Source organism: Rattus norvegicus, chromosome 11 (assembly GCF_036323735.1).
Source record: "Rattus norvegicus strain BN/NHsdMcwi chromosome 11, GRCr8, whole genome shotgun sequence".
Taxonomy (NCBI): domain Eukaryota; kingdom Metazoa; phylum Chordata; class Mammalia; order Rodentia; family Muridae; genus Rattus; species Rattus norvegicus.
The window spans coordinates 43,756,054-43,775,440 of NC_086029.1; the positions used below are offsets into that span (position 1 = coordinate 43,756,054).

Here is a 19,387-nt window from a genome sequence, read left to right on the forward strand (position 1 = left end):
CAATAGGGCTTTAGAGAGGAATTGAAAATCCGAGGAACACAGCAGTCATGTTTTCATTTCCAGTTGCTTTCCCCTAGCCGCTTCCCCTTTTTACTTTCTTCCCAAAAGCACAATTTAAATATGACGTATTGCACAAAACCATTTCCTCTAACATGCTATCATGTGACTCAACATTTCTCTATTTGAGAAAAGACAAATCCACCCAGGTTCTAAAATATTAAAAGCAAACTAAACATGAGAGAAGCCACCTCCAGCCAAGGAGAAACACATTTGGCTTCAGTTCTGAGATCTTTTTCACTTAGTAGTCTCCTTAGAACAACTTTTGTTTTTCGCTATGGTTACAGTAACCACTAGCTTACAATAGTAATTGCTTGCTGTGAGCTGTGGTTAGTGATTTTCCCTCAAGAAGTGTCCATTTGAGGTGGGAACAGTCTAGGAATGTTTGAGAATGGGACTTTTCCTAAATGTGATGACTGTATATGACATACACCAACAAAAAAGGATTCAGGAGAGCTGGCCAATGAATTGTAGTACCTTGGAGGTAACTTGTTTTTTGAGACAAAGTATCACAGAGCCCAGGCTGGTGTGCCAACCGTACCTGGTTTATGTGGTGACAGAGACTGAACCCAAAGCTTCATGCATACCAGACAGGCATTCTACAAGCTGAGGGCATCCCAGCCCTAGGGATGTACCTTTTAATGACAGCTGAAATCACCCCAAGTGGAGCGGTAATCAAACTCGCTTATCTCACCATTCTTTTCACATCAAGAATCCCTGTGAGACCACACCATAAACTCTTTCTCGAGGTGGGAATCATGGAACCAAGCTCTTTCTAAAGCAAGCCTTCTGCCTATTCTTTGCTTTTTTGAACTAAAAAAGTGGAGGTGCAAGCTTCCTATATTACCATTTCTTTCTTCAAATTAAACTAAAGCAGCAGTGTTAGGTTTTAGCTTTTCCAAGTCCTTTAAAAATACATTTTTAATTATTAAGTCACCCCAAGATTTGAAAAGCATACTAGTGACCTTCGAACATTTATTGTTCCTTTCCTGTTAATACTGTTACAGCATGTCAAAATAGGTGCACATTTTAGCGAACCAGTGTCTCTTTACAGTAGGCTAACTCAAAATACTTGAGTGGTATAGACATAGTCTAAAGCTCTGCAGAGAAGCCAATGTTGTACCAACTGAAACTTAGCAATGGTGAGTGTCAGAATGCTCACACCCTGATACCTGCAGCTAGCAAATGGCAGAGGACTGGGTGAAGCAGTCTAACAAAGCTTTTGGTTATCTGGTAGATAGTTGTGGTTGTGCGAAAGATCTGAATGAAATCCAGGTACCCTTACAAAGGAGGCAGAGGGAAATCAGGTACTCATGTAGTGGCATGAAGACAAATGGAAGACTGGAAAATTATGACAAACCCAGGTGCACCAGAAGCTTCTAGTTGAGCTGAGAGCCTTTATAAGACACATGATTCTGGTGACAATTATTTCCAATTTTTGGCCTTACGCACTTAAGAGAGTAACTGTCCTAAGACACTCAATTAGTATGTAAGTGTTATGGCAACTGAAGAATTCCATCTTTAGTGCTCTTTGCCCATTTGGGAGTGACAGCCTGGTTGAGACATAAAGAGAACTTTCTACATGCAGTTCTGTCCTCTATTCGCCTTACACCAGACTCCTAGGATAGTGTTGAAGCCTGTTCCTCAGAGTCAGAGCTTATCTGAAGAATTCCTAAACCCAGATATAGGAAGAGTGATTTCATACAGATGGGCTTGGAAACACAGTCTAAGGCCTAAATACATATTTGTTTTTGTTTTCATTCATGAGAATGAGTGCTCTGATGTTTAATTCTATTTACGAGACAACAAAGATTAACAAGAAAACCCTCATCCAGAATGAATACATAGAGATAAGACATACTCCTGCGATACATACAAAATTGATGGGGAGAAAGGAGAGCATGACGCTCTCCTATCTAAGAGCACACTGGCCTGTTAAAACCTCACCATATGAACCACTGTACGCATTTTCTGAACTTAGACACCAGCAAAATACAACAAAAGATGTATTTAAAAATTAATTTAATGCTTGGCTAAAGCTTAATTACATATATATTTATCAAACAATAGTCCTGAATTTCCAAAAAGTTCCTCTTCTGAAAATCACAGAATCAGAAAGCATTAACCTTAAAACAAGTTTCTCTGAGTATTTACAGTGTATTATAAACATTACAGAATACCATAGATAGTAAACTGCCTGGGCGTGTCTAATCAGCAAGGCATGTTCTTTATTGCATATAGAACTCACATATGTGGGATTCAAAACAGGATAGATAGACTATAGAAATGCATGTACCTATAGGCCGGGCAGGGAGGGAAATAACAAGGACAGTCAGGCTAAGCTGTGCAGTTAGTCTGTGGGCTTACTGTCAAAGACTAAACTGACATCCTGCCCCAAACTATTGCATATATTGCCTAGAGCTCACAGCAAACCCACAGTTGCCACCCAGGCTGACTCACAGAAGTTCCACACTCACTCGATCACAAAGTCATCTTTCAGTTTTCAGTTTAAGGCAGCACAGCTACAGTGACAGTGACACTAGCCAAGTGGAAGTGAAGACCCGCACCTGCTGCCCTTCTGCTGCAGCAGTGCGGTGCTTCCCTAAGACAACGGCTACTGGGTAACGGTCGGCTGTTAGAAAACACCGCAGATTCCCAGCATGAAAATCCTGGGTGGTATAAATATATGCAACACACACACACACACACACACACACGCATAATTACACAATTTACACTAAACACATCATTCATAGAGGACACTCAAACAAAGTTAATTTAATGACCATACAAAATACTTCCATAAACAAAATATGACAGGCAGTAAGGAAAACACCCATAGACTGCTAGAAATAATCTGAATTCCTTTCATTCTGAAGAAATCACATTTAAGGACACAGTATTAATATAATGTTTTTGTATTAAAACAAGAATCAGTATAGTACAGTTTAAGAAACTTTACATATATACAAAATTTACACACTGGGAATGGCAGCAAAGCAAACACGTTTTGGTCTCAGATCTATTTTCCTTCAATCAGAGACTTGACTTCTTTCACATTGTGGTCACTTGCAACAGATACAGCATGATCCAAAGCCCGAACACTTGCAAGGAGTTTCACTATCTGTTTTATATTTTCCCTGAAAGAGATAACAAAATTCGCAATATTATATTGAGATAAAATTTGTTCTTGATTTTACAACTAACAAGAGAATCTGCAAAATAACCTTTCCAAGCATATATTTTTAAATATGGAGAACAAGACATGAAAGCTACAGCATGCCTTAAAACATCTGCAGGGCTGACAAGATGGTTCACTCGTAAAGATGCTTGCCACCAAACCTAATGCAAAGTCAATCTCCAGATCGCACACGGTGGAAGGAGAGAACCAAATCCTGGAAGCCATCCTGACTGCCATACATGCATCCTGAGAGATCTGTTTGTCACTCTCAAAACAAGAAAATGTATGAGGAAAAAATGTAATCTGTTATTTATCCCTATTAAACAAGCCTCACATTTAAATGACTGGGCTAGAGGTCGGAAATTCATTTAAACACGGAAACAAGAAAACTTCATTCCGATAAATGATTTTGATCAATATCTACAATGAAATCCAATATCATCCCAAGCCCCTTTGGAGCTCTTTCTCTACTTTCTTCCCACCATATAGTCAAAGTCCTTTTGGAGCACAACTTAACAGAAAATTCTATTTTACTTCATCATCAACCTATGAAGAGCCAGACTTCAACTGCATTAAAATTCATCCAATAAAGCCTATTTCTGCTTTTTCTCATCCCTGCCATAAGCACTCAGCCTTACTTTGAAGAAACCCTGAGATATGAACATCAGAATTCTGGAAAGGATGAGTAAAATACACACCCGAGTCCCACTCCAGGAGACTGACTAAGGGACAACAGGAGCCCCACTCCAGGGTTATGCAGGACAGAGAAACAGAAGGCATGTCTATCAAGCTCCACTTGTCCTGCTGCTGTGTGAACCAAGGCTTACAGAGCACTCAGACTGCCCCTGAGCTCATTTGGAAGCCCAGGCAGTCCTTCACCTTTTGAGGGTCTCCTGACTCTGCCTCCTCATGAGCTGTGGCCATCTCCTTCCTAGAAAACTTTGATGAAAACCAGACATAAGTTGCTCTCTAAAACTACATCATGAAATGGTTTAGTCCATAACATGGGTCAAGGTACAGAGTGAAGCCTCTATTAAAATAGAGCCTCAGCTTTAACACGAGACTTTCAGTGGCCACTCTTTCTAGGTCTTACACCTACACAATGACACCTCAAAGGCCAAGGATCACTGCATCGTAACCATGTGAATCTACTTAATTCCTCACGAGACAAAATGCAACTATTCACTGCTCTAAGACTTACTTTAAGTCTTTCTCTAAAAGCTTCCCAAATTTAATGTATGGGGACAGGGAGGGAGTACAAATAAAGTATGCATTTTGGTAGGTTTGTAACACTGAATAAATGTATAATGAAAGCGAATATACAAATATAAAGAAACTGTTTAAACAATAAAGAAACCAACAAGATGACTCCACTTAATTACTTAGTATGGCTGAGAACTAAAGAAACTCTAGACTACCATTTCATTAATTATAATAAAAGAAAAAAACAAATTACCTTGCATTTCTTTTTTCCACATCAGAGCACCCAATACTGTTCCTGTAAATTGTATCTGCTAAATGTACAAGATATCGACAAAAATTTTCTAACTGAGAAATAGTTCTTTCTCCTTTCAGATTCACAAACCACTGTTTAGGGAAACAGTTGATTACCTGTGCAGAAGATGCAAATCAAGTAGTTAAGACGATGAAATGTCAATAACTCAGGCTATGCGATGGCTTTGACTTAATACTATACAAGTTATCTTTCTTAAAGACACCTGACTTCTATTAACTATACCAATATGTCTGATTTCTTATAATGGACCACACACTCAAAACAAGTTAATTTGCCAAGTATTTAAATAGACATAAAATTGATAACTGGTTTCAGCTATCTAATGTGACTTAAGCAAACCAAGTTCCTCTTGTAAAAGTACCTGTATGACTATGGTACTATGTCTTTTCCTTCCCGAATACTTTAGTGACTGGCATGACGCATGCTGGCTTGTAAAAACCCAGGTAGCTCAAAGTAAGAGAATATCTATACAAGAGATCCAGCACACAGCACGAGCCTTAACGCAGCCAACAGGGGACTGTAACCTTCTGGCCTTAGTGCAGAAGCTTAAAAAGTAGGAGACTGGTTCCCCCCAAAAAGAGAATCTACTTTGGTCAGTCATTTTCCAAACAGGTAAAAAAAGGCTCACCATTAAAAGAACAAGGGGTTACTAAAGGAATGGCTTATCCCAGGGACACAGCAGGTATAAAATGGTGTTTTTTCTGCGAGTGAACAATATTTTACATGACTGAAAATGCACACTGGGATGGCTCACTAAGGATTAGGGAACAGTCGAGCGACAGTGTGAAGCCCAGATACTAATGGCTCTGGTCTGGTCCTGAGGAGGGATAGCCAGGATTGTAGAAAATGTATACACATATACTTGAGACAGTGAGGCTATGTGTGAGAGATTTAGTTTGATGAGGTTCTAAAGTTTAACAACAACAATAAAACAAACAAAAAAAACCCCATGCTGGGTGAGGTGACTAGAGCACTTTATGTGGCCAAGGCAGTCAGATTTCTGTGAGTTTAAGGCCAGCCTAGTCTACATAGTGAGTCCAGGATAGCCAAAATACAAAGTAAATCCTGTCTCTGAAAAACCAAAACCCTAACAAACAAATAAACAAACAAAAAAAACCTCACCAAAAAAGAAAAAACCAGGGTTGGGGATTTAGCTCAGTGGTAGAGCGCTTGCCTAGGAAGCGCAAGGCCCTGGGTTCAGTCCCCAGCTCCAAAAAAAAAGAACCAAAAAAAAAAAAAAAAAGAAAAGAAAAGAAAAAACCCTGTTACTAGCAGATTTATATTAATTTAATTTAGTAATTGTTATGGCTATTAATGATTACTACAAATAGATATTTAAAACTATCAAACTCTAAGTAGAAAACCCAACAATATTAAAATTATTTTTGTTTGTTTTTCAAGACAGGGTTTCTCTGTGTAGCCCTGGCTGTCCTGGAATTTTATATAAACCAGGCTGGCCTTGAACTCAGAGATCCTGCCTCTGCCTTCTGAGTGCTGGGATTAAAGGCATGAGGTACCCCCATTTACTCCATTTAACTTATTCAAGAAAGAGGGAAAAAAAATAGCTATCCTGAAGAAAACTACTCCTAAAATAAAAATTTCACTGATATCTAGAAAAACAAGAATCACAAATATAGACAGATATACACTTTCACACATTATTTCTTGGACTCTTGGTTAAGATCAACTGTCTATTTCTTGGGTTAAAAAAATGTAATGTTTAGGACTACCTGGGCAGTTTAATAACTACAGCAGGTCCAACTGTCAAAGGAGTTTTATAAAACTCCCCTAGTCTTCAGACAAAGAAGCTGAAGTCGCCCTGATCTACATACATGTTTCCCAACTCACATTTTGGGCTTTTCTGATGCTGTCATCTCCGTATTCTGAGTTCTGAAAAGCCATGAGGATGTATCTGTTTAACAAGCCGTCTATTGATAACTCCTGAAGAGTTTTGTTTGAGAAAATGCCGTACCACTGAAGAAAATTTCCCAATAGCTAAAAAGAAAAAAATATTGACAGGCAATATCAAGCAATTATTATTAGTACAAAGTAAAATAGCTATATAGTAAAACACCAAATGAAATACGATGGATGCTTTGTATTAGTAAACACTTCTGAACTATCTGAATATCTCCTATAATAAAAGCCACTCCTGCTCAACGTATATAAAATGAAAGACACTGTCATGATCCAACCATAACAGTGTCTAGTTCCCCACTCTTTCTCAGCTGAGTAAACAGCAGGCAGCACTCTGTAGCCAATTGCTCAGGCCAGAAGCACACAGAGGTCTGTCTGCATCTTTGTGGAGTCCTCTGACTCCACCTCCACCCAAGCTGTCCTTTTCCCCACTCCACAGTTCCTGCAGTGACTGCCAGATGAATAGTGCAGTGCCTTTCCTGGAGCAGAGTTCCAAACAGAAAGAAGCCTAGACAGGACCTGAGTATCCACTCAGTTTTCTTAAGGACACAAAGCTAGTCCCCTTTAAGAGAAAAATCAACAAAGAGGCTTGAGGGTATGCAGAATTAATTTTCTTGACAAACTATGTTAAGAGCTATTCAAAGGCAGACTGGCCTGAACTAGATTCCTGTCTTGTATTACCAATGGAATGACACTGCAGGTCAGACTGTGCCTCCCTGACCTATACAGGGAACAACAGTGATAGTGTCTACTTGACAGAGTCATTCTAAGGTCTCAATATAATGGGTGTGGCACAACAAAGAGCAAAAGAAAGTTCCAATTTTCATTATCACCATCCTAATCTACTTCAACCCATTAGTTCTACACAGATATAAAGTCATCTTCAAAGTGGCAATTAGTCTATATCCTTTCCATGCCAAAAATAACCCATGACTCTCATATCTACACTCAAGTAACTTTCAATTAGGGTAAAGCAATTCAAAGCAGAAAGGCTGTCTTGACAACAAATATTGCTGAAATAAAGAAGGATTTAATCCATGCCTCACATCTAAAATAGAAGTGCATTTTTATTTAATTTCATTTTGTGTATATGGATATTCTGCATGCATGTCTGTGCACCACGTGTGTGTGGTGCCCGAGGAGGCCAGACTGGATCCCCTAGAACAGAGATTACAGGCAGCTATGAAGCTCCACATGGATGCCCAGATCCTCAGTGCTCTTAACTCCAGAGCCATCTTTTTAGCCCCTAAAGTTGAAATATAAACAGATGACACAGCTAAATGTAAAACCTAAAACTATGAAACTTCTAGGTACAGGAGAAAACCTTCATGGTTCTCCATTAGGAAAACATTTCTAAGTATGACTTCTAGAGCACAAAGAACCCTAGCAGAAGCAGACAAATCCAACGTGCAGTGCTGAGAATTCTGCTCAGGCACAACCAGTTGGGTCCAGTGCCCAGTGTGCAGCACCATCATGACTGCTGCAGCTTCAACTCCTTCAATGAGGAGGAAGACAGGAGTTCAAGACCATCCCTGGCTTCGTACAAGCCTGAAGTGGGCCTGGGCTACATGGGACCTCAATTTAGCAATGACAAAACCCACGAAAACCTTTACCCTTGAAATAAATGAAAAACTAACAAACAAACCAGACAAAAGTTTAAAACTCATCTCCATTATTTTTTCTCCTGAATTTTGAACTCTTTAAGCACAAGGAGAAAATGGTCAATTTAAAACATGAACAAAGTCCTGAGAAAAATCGAGGTGGGGTGAGTGCACAAACAGGGCTCAACACCACTATCAACGCAGCAAGTGGAAAGCGCGGGAGGAACAGAGCCTCCCTCATGTGTTGTGGGGAACAGACACAACAAATGGTCTCTCCTGGTTTCACTCAGTGGGGTGAAATGAGAACACAGACTGAGAAGGTCCTCAAGGCATCTCTCTCCTCATTACTCCAACTGAAACCATTTCAAGTCCTCATAATTAGGAAATGAATTAAACAAAGGAAAACTGAACTCTTATGCCTCCCTCAGCAGAAAAAGCAGCAAACTACTGCTAACAGCAAATGCAAGTGAATGTCGAACACCCCCAAGGAGAAGGGCCAGCCTTCTGTATAACTCCTCTAACATAACTGGAACACACACAGGTTGGGAGGTCTTCACAAGTGGGCTAAACTACAAAGGGGAATTTTGGAACGACTCTGTCTTTCGTCTTGATAGTGGTGATGAATACACTTTATAAAAGGCACAGGACTGGAGTGAATATGTGTAAATTACGGCAAAGGAGAGATGCACAGACAGAACCTGATAGCTTCCTATGGCCTTTAGGGTAAAGACAAGCTTCCCCATGACTTCCCTAATCCTGGCCCCCTGAACTCGTCTTCACCTTCACCAAAGGCCGATGCTCTCCTTTACCTGGAGTCTACTTAACTCCCTTCAGCTACACTCTCAGGATCACTCCCTGGGGAGGAGAGGATCTCCTAGTGCAACACTAGAGCTGCCCGCCGGGGCTCCCCAGGGCCCTTTATCCTCTGTGGACTGTATACCTGCAAACTGTGCTGTGCTGTGATCCTCATACAAGGCTGCTGTCCCAGCCATGCTGCAGCACGGACTCGGGAGAAGCTGGTGCTGCAGCTGCTAAACACAGTGCTTTGTGTGTTCACTACGCTGTGACATATACCTGAGCAGTTTATGAGACTGCATGAACCTTACTTTCAAACTTTCCATGAAAATATCAAACTGAAACAAAAGTTTGAAATAATATTTGGAAGAAGAAGGTGTGTGTATGTCTCAGAGATATAAGCCTGAGCGTTAATAAAAAACAAAAACTGTCTCAAAGTATACTACATGAAGTCCAAAAATGATATATTTTTAGATAGTCTATAATTACATACCTTGACAGAAGACCAAAACTGTCGTTGAAAAAATAAGTAAGGCCCAGAATTTTTATTTTCTAAAACACTACAAGAGAAAGAAAGCACAATCAAGTATTTTATAAGTAAATGCCACTTCATCTCTACCCACAAGAATGTCCACAGGAAACAGGGTCAGGTACGGCTGGGGAGGCCCTGGGCAGTGCTTGCTCAGCATCTTCCTCAGAAGCGACATACGGGCTGGGATATAGAGAGGGAGGGAGTAGGGGACAGGGAAAGGGGGAAAGAAAAGAGAAGGGGAGAGGGATAGAAGAGAAGTCAGAGAGAAGAAAGGAAAGGGAGGTGCAAAAAGCGGGAAGAGAGAAAGAGAGGAAGGAGTGAGTCTGAAGTCCTACGAAAGCAAGCACACCCAAGGAATTAAAGGACAAACTCCACTTTGAGATACTGAGAAAGAACGAAGCATCACTTGCTCTACTCTGACCAACACAATGTCTCCCCTCCGGTCGCTCTGGGTCATTTTATATCACACAGGCACAGCTTTTATGTCGAGCCACCTCTACTTTTCCAGGTTAGACCCTGAAAGCAAATACAGACTATTACACTTAATGTTTGTCTGCTTACTTACTTTTTGGGATACAGAGGCATGAATACATCATCATCCAAAGTTCTTCTCATCCTCAATAAAAGTGCTTTAAGGTAAACCTACAGAGTTAAAAAAATTACATCTGAATTATGTTAATTTTTTAAAAATTCTACCAGATAATCTTTAAACAATTAGTAATCATAGTCATTTACCAATTTAAAAATTCCAAATCTATTATATGAAGATTTAAAAATCAACACATTTTACTTCAAAATAAGGTTAGTTGAAATTCAACAATGATAAAAGACTTTCCCACTCAGCTCAATGAAAGCAGTGATTTTACACTGGGGCTAACTATAAGAGTATCTGGACATTTTTAAATATGCTATTCACATCCCAATTATCAACTATGAACTCATCCAGTGATTTTTACTTTTTTGGAAGTGGGCTGTGCTACTGAGTAGACTAATAATGGTATCTGTCTCCCATAGAAGTCTGTACAACTGAAAACGAGCAGCCTAGCTGTACACACTGCAGGCTTTTACAGCCCAGATCACCTAACTAGGAGAATCAGAGACCTGGTTGTTTCAGAATAACCATTCATTCTCTTAAACTCTGGCTCATTTTCAAAAGAAGGAAAAGGAAAACCTTGCCAAGCATAGGAGCTGAAGTACCTGTGTGTTCTTATTCTCTGCATTGACTACTGAAGGATAGCCATTTATTAACTTCAGAGTGATTCCGACCATTCTCGACGTCTGCGTTGTGGAAAAGGGATCCCACATGTTCTCAGCTATCACTATTAAGAAACAAAAGACAAGATATTAAAAATGTAGAAAAATGGGGCTGGGGATTTAGCTCAGTGGTAGAGCGCTAGCCTAGAAAGCACAAGGCCCTGGGTTCAGTCCCCAGCTCAAAAAAAAAAAAAAAGTAGAAAAATGGCAGCTTACATTTTTTAAAAGATTGATCAATTACGTAAACAGTGTTTTGCCTGCGTGTACACCTGCAGGCCAGAAGAGGACATCAGATCCCATTACAGATGGCTGTGAGCCACACGTGGTTGCTAGGAATCCAACTCGGGTCCTCTGGAAGAGCCACCAGTGCTCTTAACCTCAGAGCCATCTCTCCAGCCCTGAAGCTTACTTATAATGTCAGATAGTTCTTTGTTATAAATACCAGTATTTATTTTGTGCTTTGTAACATAAACTTCGGAATTTGTCTTTTACAATAAAAAGACCAGGGTTTCGTGAAGCCCAAGCGGCCCTCAATCGGCACCAGTGCTTGCCTTGCCGTGGGCAGCGCTGTGCCTCCTCATCTTTGTCCAGTTAACTGAGGATTCTGAGGGGAAACGGGGAGAGGCAGTAAGACAGTCTATGTACTCAGTGAAAAGAGATAGGGAGCAGGTTCCCTTCATCCCAGATCTTATTTAGACAACCAAAATTGCTATTTAAATTTCATTTTTACTTTTTTAGTTTAAAATAGGTTTCTATATCAGTAAATTCTAATCTTCAAGAAAACGAGCAAAAGAGATGTATAGGACTCTCCCAAAATATCTATTCGGTTTGGCATCAAGCAATCTTGAATCTCTGAAACCAACCTATTGATCACTTATTGCTCCCAAGTGTAGGTCCCTTGCGAAGAGGCCTTCAAGCCTCGAGCTAATCCTCCTCCATCCTCTTGACATCCTTGGACCAGGTGAGACCCAACCTTGGCTATGCTACATCGGAGATAAAATGGCCACTGGTCTAAGAACACTAAGCACATCTAGGAAGCCCAGCGTGCTGAGGTCCTCCTATCCCTACCTGTCAGCTTGGGAAGAATGACCTTCTCCACAATGGTGGGCAGCAGAGCTACGTCAACATCATCCTTCTCTTGTTCTCGCTCTTCACAACCATAGAACAGCAGAGATTCAAACCACAGCATATTTTCAAAGTCACGGCATTTTGCCTAAAACACATTACAAACGTTACTCAAGCATTTACAACTTTTGGAGGAGTAATTTTTTAAAAAAACCTTGTTTAAAACAGATTGGTATCAGATACAGTTTATGCTGTATCTCCCTCTCTAGCTTTTAAGGAATAAAGCACCCAAATCCTCCATTTGCTTTGGAACACTGGGAAGAGCCACCCACCTCAAGAGGAGTCCAGGTGAGGAGCTGAAGTCTGATGAGAGGGTTGAACAGTTTTGGCAAACAAAGACCAATGTACGCATCCTTATAGGACATGTAGTATTTTGAACGCCACGCTTCAAACTGTGCTTTAATGCAGTCAATTGAACAGAAACTCTCAAGGACATCTTCAAAAACTTTGCTGGACTCTTTCAAAATTCGGTCTAGAAAACATTTCCAAACAAACGGACAAAGTTAAAAGCAGCAGAACCCCAGCAGCAGAATACTACTATGTTCACAGGACACAGCAATTTACTATTTCACTGGTGAAATGGCTCAGCAAGAATGGTGCTCGCTCCCACACCTAACTCTCTGGGAGCAATCCTCAGAACCCACATGCAGACATTGAATTTCCAGGTCTTTATGGGTAAAGTGTCACGATGTCTAGAGAGAAATACATGTACACACAAAGACAAAGAGAAGCGGAAAATATCAGCATCTCCAGTCTGGACCATGGACCAGTATTGGGCATCACGCCTTCCAATTTCCCACATGTCCAAAATGCTCAATATAAAAAGCTGGAAGTTATGCCTGGAATCCTAGTATTTAGGAAGTGGAGGCAAGAAGGCCAGGAGCTCAAGCACATCCTTGAGTAGGAACAAGTTGAAAGTCAACTTGGGCACAAAAAGAGCTGAAGCTAGCCTGGGCTATGAGACCCTGTTTCAAAAATCCAGAAGTCAGAGAAATTGGGTCTGGCATCACAGGAAAGCAGAGACCAGAGGATCACAAGTTCAAGGGCAGTCTGGGTAATTGAGACAAACTGTCTTAAAATGTATTTTTAAAAGGCTGAGACTATAGCTCAGTGGAACTTAAATTTAATGGGGTGGAGTGGAGTGGGTGACGGGGGAAGTCACAGCTGAAATAAGGTTCTTTAATAGACTATTCTCAATATAATCCCAAATGAGCACAGCCAACGAACGGAAGGAAGAAAACTTACTTAGGGAGCATTCTAGAAAGGCCTAGCACAGACTTGCACCAACTGCTACTCTTGGTTGGAATTACACACTACTCTCCAGGAGGCTCTTTCCAGACTGAGAGCTAACTTGCTACAGCCTTAACTTTCAGACCAGATTGCTTCAGTAGAGTAGACCACAGGGCCAATGCATGGTTCTGTTCCTTCAAAATTCTAGTTCTGAAGACTAAAATCATTATACAAGTATTAATTAAATCTCCAAAGTGTTAACTCTTATTTTTGAAGACTGTAAGTCCGTCAAACAAACAGCACCTCACTTATTGCAGAAGACACGAAAGTCTGACCATTTCATGATTAAAGACACAAGACCAAGAGCTCTTCTTCTCTTGCTGCGAGCCTGACAGCCTGATCTCAATCCCTGGCGACTCCATGGTGAAGGAGAGAACCAACTCTCTGTAGCTGCCCTGGCCTCCCCAAGCCCACAGTGGAACGCAGACACACCCACAAATAAGTAAATATACATTTTAGAAAAAAGTAGAGTTTTTAAAAAGCACCCCACGCAGAGATCAGTTTGACGAGTCTCATTTGCAGATAAAAGTCTGACCTCTCTCCAGATTGAAATTGGTAATGTCTGTAGACGTCTCTTCATCATCGCTGGACAGGCCTTCAAGGTGATCTGCCATCTGGCCGGTTTGCTCTCTGGCTTGCCGACGGCGAGTCCTAGATAACAGATTGATTGGTGGATTTAGATAAGGGATTCCTGCTTCCCTAATAAGACACATCAAGTATTTTCAGAATCACCTCCTGGCTTCCCGCTCTGCAATCCGACGTTTCGCATGTTCTTGATAAAGTGCCCGATCACGTCCAAAGGAATCAAGATTTGGTGCCATCAGAGCTTTATCTGTAAGACAACAAACAGTTAAAATCAGCAGTCTTCCTTCACTGTCTTGAGGAAAGAATGTGCACAGAACAAGCCGTTAACAGACTGCTTGCTAACTCCAACAGCGAGGCTCTGCAATGACTGGTGACCCAGACAGGTTTAGTACAGAGCAAATCATGGAATTATTGAGTCTCCATGAGAAAGTACGAGAATTAAAACAGCGACTTCTAGAGCACACGACTACTGCAGGGCTTATTGTCTGTCTGAATAACAGGACCAGCTGATTCTATTGCAATCAACAAACAAGTGAAGAATCTATATTCCCCATGCAAAGGAAAAACAGTGTTTCATGAAGGAGGCTGCAGGATGGATGAGGACAGCAGAGAAACCTGTGGGAAGCCCTCGCAGCTCTGGAGCCAAGGCTTTAACTTATGCTCTCCTAGCCTATGAAGTTTAAGTTTATTTAACACTACTCTTAGGGCAGGCGATACTGTGCATAGGGAAACCTGATGTTTGCTGAGTAGGAAACCTTTCACATCATGCGTCATCCCTTGCACCTTTTAACTTCTATGATAACAGTCCAGTTCTCCTCTGAATATCCCCTCCGTGGTCACGCTCTACCTTTAGTTTCCAACTCCCTCCTGTTTGTGTTCCAGCACCACAGTTTTAGTTTCAAAGATGTGGTTCTTGCTACTTCTGTCACAACTCCCCACCCTGGGACTTACCTAGGCTAAGCCTACAGATCAGCTGGCAGTGCTGGGCCCCGGGTAAGAAGTCCTGGATCCAGTCCCCAGCACATCTAAAAGGGGGAAACCTCATAAACTATCTCCCTGAAGCTCTAATTAGCTCTGAGGTCCCCCATCTCTGTCTCTCTGGTCTATTACTAGTATTGGCCTTTCTGGTGATTGTTAAGTGCTTGTTCATGTAAAAGACATAAGATTGGGGCAAGAGAGATGGCCTAGCAGTTAAAAGTTCACACTACTCTTACAGAAGACCAAAGTTTGGGTCCCAGTACCCACATTGGGGTGTTCACAATTGCCTGTTAACTCCAGCTATGGGGTTCTATATCTCTGCCCTCCAAGGGCACCTGCACTAGCTACACATACCCACACCCAGACACACTCAAATCCACATTATTTTAAAAACAATAACAAAACTTTTTTAAAAGGAGAAGTAAATATGGAGCTGTCTTTGCATCTAAGACAACTAAGAGGCGCTTCCACATATCACTGATAAAAGGACAGCTCTTTTAGAGGTCCCGGGTGTCAGTGGCTCTACAGACTTGCTTAGACTATGGGGTGAAGAGAAAACTGTCTTCTACAAGTCCCCCATTTCTACTTAAAACATTTTGGAAAATACAGACTAGTTATTGAAAAGCAAAACAAACACTGGCAGGCGGCATGCATGTACACAACAAATGGTGCCACTTGAAGCTCATGCAGATTTTTTTCATGTAGATTTTTGCTACTGAAATAAGCAACAAAAAAACAAGCCCTAAATTCTGTTCTGTCCAAACTACTCCAGAGCTCATGAGTCCTTATTTTTCCCTTAAATAGCTGGCATTAAATTGATACTCCACTGCTTACACGCTTGATGAAAAATTAAAAAAAAAAAAAACCACAACAAAAAAAACAAAAACAAAAACAAAATGTGGTTTCCTTCATTCCTGCTACAACTATACAAAAATAACTGCAGATAAGAGCTTACACTCTAAACAGATAAGCCTGACACCGTTCTTTTAAAAGGAACACTGAATTGATTCCTTCATATCTCATATAATTTTCTTAACATTTTTGTCAACTATATCCCTCAAAAACACTGGGTTTTTCACTTTTCTGTCAATGCTTCCCATTTTTCAGTCTAATTAACATGCATCATGTAACTATCACTTCAAATCCCAGGTAACTACCCAGCCCCACACTATGAAGAATAAATTGTAAACAGTGAGGACAGTCAATGTGCTACAGAGCTCACAGCACTAAACTTAAAAGGAAACGTACAACGTACGTTTAAATGTACAATGGTTACCTGTAATCTGCCCCCGATATCTGGCTCTCTGAATCTAAAGGGATCTGGGAGGCATGCATTAGTCATTTAGGTGCGTGCCCGAAGTCAATGATGTAACTTAAAACTTTTACAGCAAAACCAGGCCAAAGCCATTCATATGGCTTACAGCTGAATCTGCAGGGGTCAGATCTGAGTGCCGCAGTATTTTCTCTTTATGCCTCTCTCACACCCCATCAGACATCAGGAGAATGCTTGCCATGGATCCAGTAGCTGACGGGGAAGACAGGCTATGCACTGTTCTAAGAACAGCACAACGCTCCTTTATCAATCACTAGGAGCAGTTGTTTAACATGCAGATTTCTGGGTAGGAAGGCCCTAGGAAGAATCTCCAGGTATGGGACCAGAAGATCTGCATTTTAAATGAGCACGTCAGATACATATGGAGTATGATACATATGGAGACTGCTAGCACAGGGACAAAGAAAGGACAAAAGAAAGCACGAGGAACCTTCACTAAGAAAATTCCCACCAAACCACCCAAGGATATGGAATGCAATGAGGGAGATGATTAAAAGGGTTTCTAAGGCATCTGGCTGAAGAATCTCAACTACAGGAATTGAAAAGGTTTCCATTAATTTTGGTGTTTTTTTTTTTCCCTTAATTCATGTCATAAGTAACAATGCAATTCAATTTCTACAATTTTCACAAAATTTCCAGAACTGTATATATACAACATGTAATATACAGCGAACTAGAAACAAAGCACTTTTAAAAGAAATACAAAAGCATTTGCTTTACCCAGGGTGGCAACAACTCCTCTGATTTTGAAGCTATCACGTGTCACACAACACAACCTCCTCCCTGCTCCTTTCCCCGAAACTTCCAAATCCCTAAATTCAGTATCTCTTGCTGTGATCAAAACAGTATTTATCAGTGTCATGAGCAGAATGCAATTGGGGTGGGGGTGGGCTGTCAATTAGGGCCAGAGAGATAGTGGCTTTAGGATAATGCTGACCATGTGTTTGTGTGTTCTAAGGGCTGACTGAAAAGCACATCCAGGGAAGAGGAGACGGATAGAATATTAGTACAGTATTTGGCTCCTTGGTTAGGTCATACTTTCTTAAACATAACCCAAGTACATGCATTACAATTTTTAGATCTACCTAACTTATGAACAAGGAAAATTTTTAAAAGAAAAAGGTCTGTAATTTTCAATTAGGCTGCACTAAGTAAACAAGGTTGTTTAATGAAAAATAAAAACCTTCAAGATGGACTGACTTGAATGGCTTGAAAACTCCGAAGATTCATCTTTAATATCATCTTGTCGTCTTTGGACAAGGCGGGAAGCTCGCTGTTTGTACAGCTGATGTATTGCTGATTCAAGTTCATTAATCAGCGGCACCTGTAAAAATACAACACACTCCGTAACACCAAACTCCTCAGCCATGTCCGCATTTGAGGGTTCCATGCTATTTCCGCTTTTCTGAAAAAGTACTCTCTCTATGGACAAAATAAGCAGGCGTCCCCAACAAGAGCAGAACAGCAAGTCACTCTAAGTCAGGAAGCAATACTTTTTCAACCCACGTACAAAGCAAAATGTCCAGTGCCTGGTTATCGGAGCAAAAGTTAACTTAATAAATGTAAGGCTTCTGTGTTAATAAGAACAACAGGTAGAGAGATCAGGCTTTATGGTTAGAAAAATGTGAGTATTTATATATCTTACAAATTTATATTTTAATTATCCAGCAACATGATCCACATGGCAAATTTTATAGGTTTCTCTTTCTGTTTTGAAGATGAAGTCTATGTAGTTTCACCTGATCTAGGGCGATATGAGCCCTAGCTGGCTTCCTGACTCTTCCTCCTGACTGATGCAATTCCAGACACACACCACATTTAGTAAACTTCCTGGTTTAAAGGACTGTTGAGCTATTAACTAGTCTATTTTAAGTTGTTCAGCCAGGGTTGGGGATTTAGCTCAGTGGTAGAGCGCTTGCCTAGGAAGTGCAAGGCCCTGGGTTTGGTCCCCAGCTCCGAAAAAAAGAACCCCCCCCAAAAAAAAAAAAAAAAAGTTGTTCAGCCACTCACTCATACAACATACCCTACAATAGTATTACACTATTCTGCAACGTTATTGTACATCTTACAATTAAACTAAAAAGGTAAATAAAACGTCTAGCTATTGCTAGCCAGTCTGAAATCAAACTGAAATTTCTCTTCCTAGCAAATGTTTGAGTTTTTATTTTATAATAAAATCTTCAAATAAATTATAAGCTTTCAAGGTCAACAAAATTTTCTAACTTAATATACTTATCTAGTTTACTTAGTACAAAATGAATACAAAGACTTCAGAACATGGCATCTAAAATTTCAAAAACCAGAACATCTTTCTTTATAAATACCTTACTAAACAACCAAATGCTATGAAACTTCCACAAAACACAGAGGACCACTATATGTAACCCAAGGAAACCAGAAATTCATGTTTCCTGGCGGTTGGTAATTGGGAAAAGACACTAATCAGCGTTTAGAAAACTGGCACCAAGTGTTACAGCATTTTCCTAGACCAGACAGCCCGTAGCTGGGAAATAAAAAGCCAGGTAAGATACACAGATGCCTGTAAGAAAAGCTTTCATTCTTGCAGAACTCCACTGCCAGTGTGGCAAATGTTCACAGAAAGGTCAGGCTGCAGGAGGTCCTCTGTTCTTTAATATGCCAGACCATGGGCAAGCATGTCCCCAGTCGGCAATGATTATTCTGTAGTCCAAAGTCACTACCTAATCTGAAATGTTTATTTCCCAATTGCTGCTGTTATCACTGTGGCTTGGACTGCACATCTATAACTAGTAATGTTCTTCTTGAAATCCTGCAAGAGTAAATTCGAAGGTACTGAAATGTGTCCTTAGTCATAGATAAAGCATTCCCTACAGGCTCGAGCCTGTCCTGGTACTGTAAAGAATTATCTCATTTAGGAACTTGGAGTGCCTTTTTTTAAAACTCAGAAGACAACTCTGGGAACTAAAGCTTAAGTTTCAATTTTTTATCTCTTTCAAAGTTCACAACATGGATTTATCTAAAGAGTCTGCCATGACAGTTTCTTTAGCCTTTAAAAACTACAAGCTATCACTAAACTTATTTAGGAGCAAATGTAAATGAAAAAAAGAGATGACTGACAGGGAAACTAAGCTGTGCAAGTTAAAATGACCAACAGACAACTTCAGTTTAAAAAGCACTCTAACTTCACAAAGAGGAGAATATTTAACTTACTCTGAAAGAGTATTTCAGCATAACTAAACATAAC

General features: G+C 40.4%; 1 protein-coding gene across 2 annotated transcripts in view; it reads right to left on the reverse strand.

Moving 5' to 3' along the window:
- Positions 1-2,062: 2,062 nt before the first annotated feature.
- Paxbp1 (PAX3 and PAX7 binding protein 1) overlaps positions 2,063-19,387 on the reverse strand; it is a 29,509-nt gene continuing 12,184 nt past the window's right edge. The window contains exons 8-18 of one of the 2 annotated variants that reach the window (NM_001426992.1): positions 17,365-17,488; positions 14,001-14,100; positions 13,804-13,919; positions 12,251-12,450; positions 11,922-12,066; positions 10,797-10,918; positions 10,165-10,241; positions 9,561-9,627; positions 6,603-6,749; positions 4,695-4,849; positions 2,063-3,197 (exon numbers count right to left, since the gene is read on the reverse strand). In NM_001426992.1, coding sequence (NP_001413921.1) covers positions 3,080-3,197; positions 4,695-4,849; positions 6,603-6,749; positions 9,561-9,627; positions 10,165-10,241; positions 10,797-10,918; positions 11,922-12,066; positions 12,251-12,450; positions 13,804-13,919; positions 14,001-14,100; positions 17,365-17,488 — 1,371 coding nt within the window. In that variant the 3' untranslated portion in view covers positions 2,063-3,079. Of the gene's footprint in view, positions 3,198-4,694; positions 4,850-6,602; positions 6,750-9,560; positions 9,628-10,164; positions 10,242-10,796; positions 10,919-11,921; positions 12,067-12,250; positions 12,451-13,803; positions 13,920-14,000; positions 14,101-17,347; positions 17,489-19,387 lie in introns of those variants that run through there. The other variant, XR_005491197.2, reaches the window with a different exon arrangement.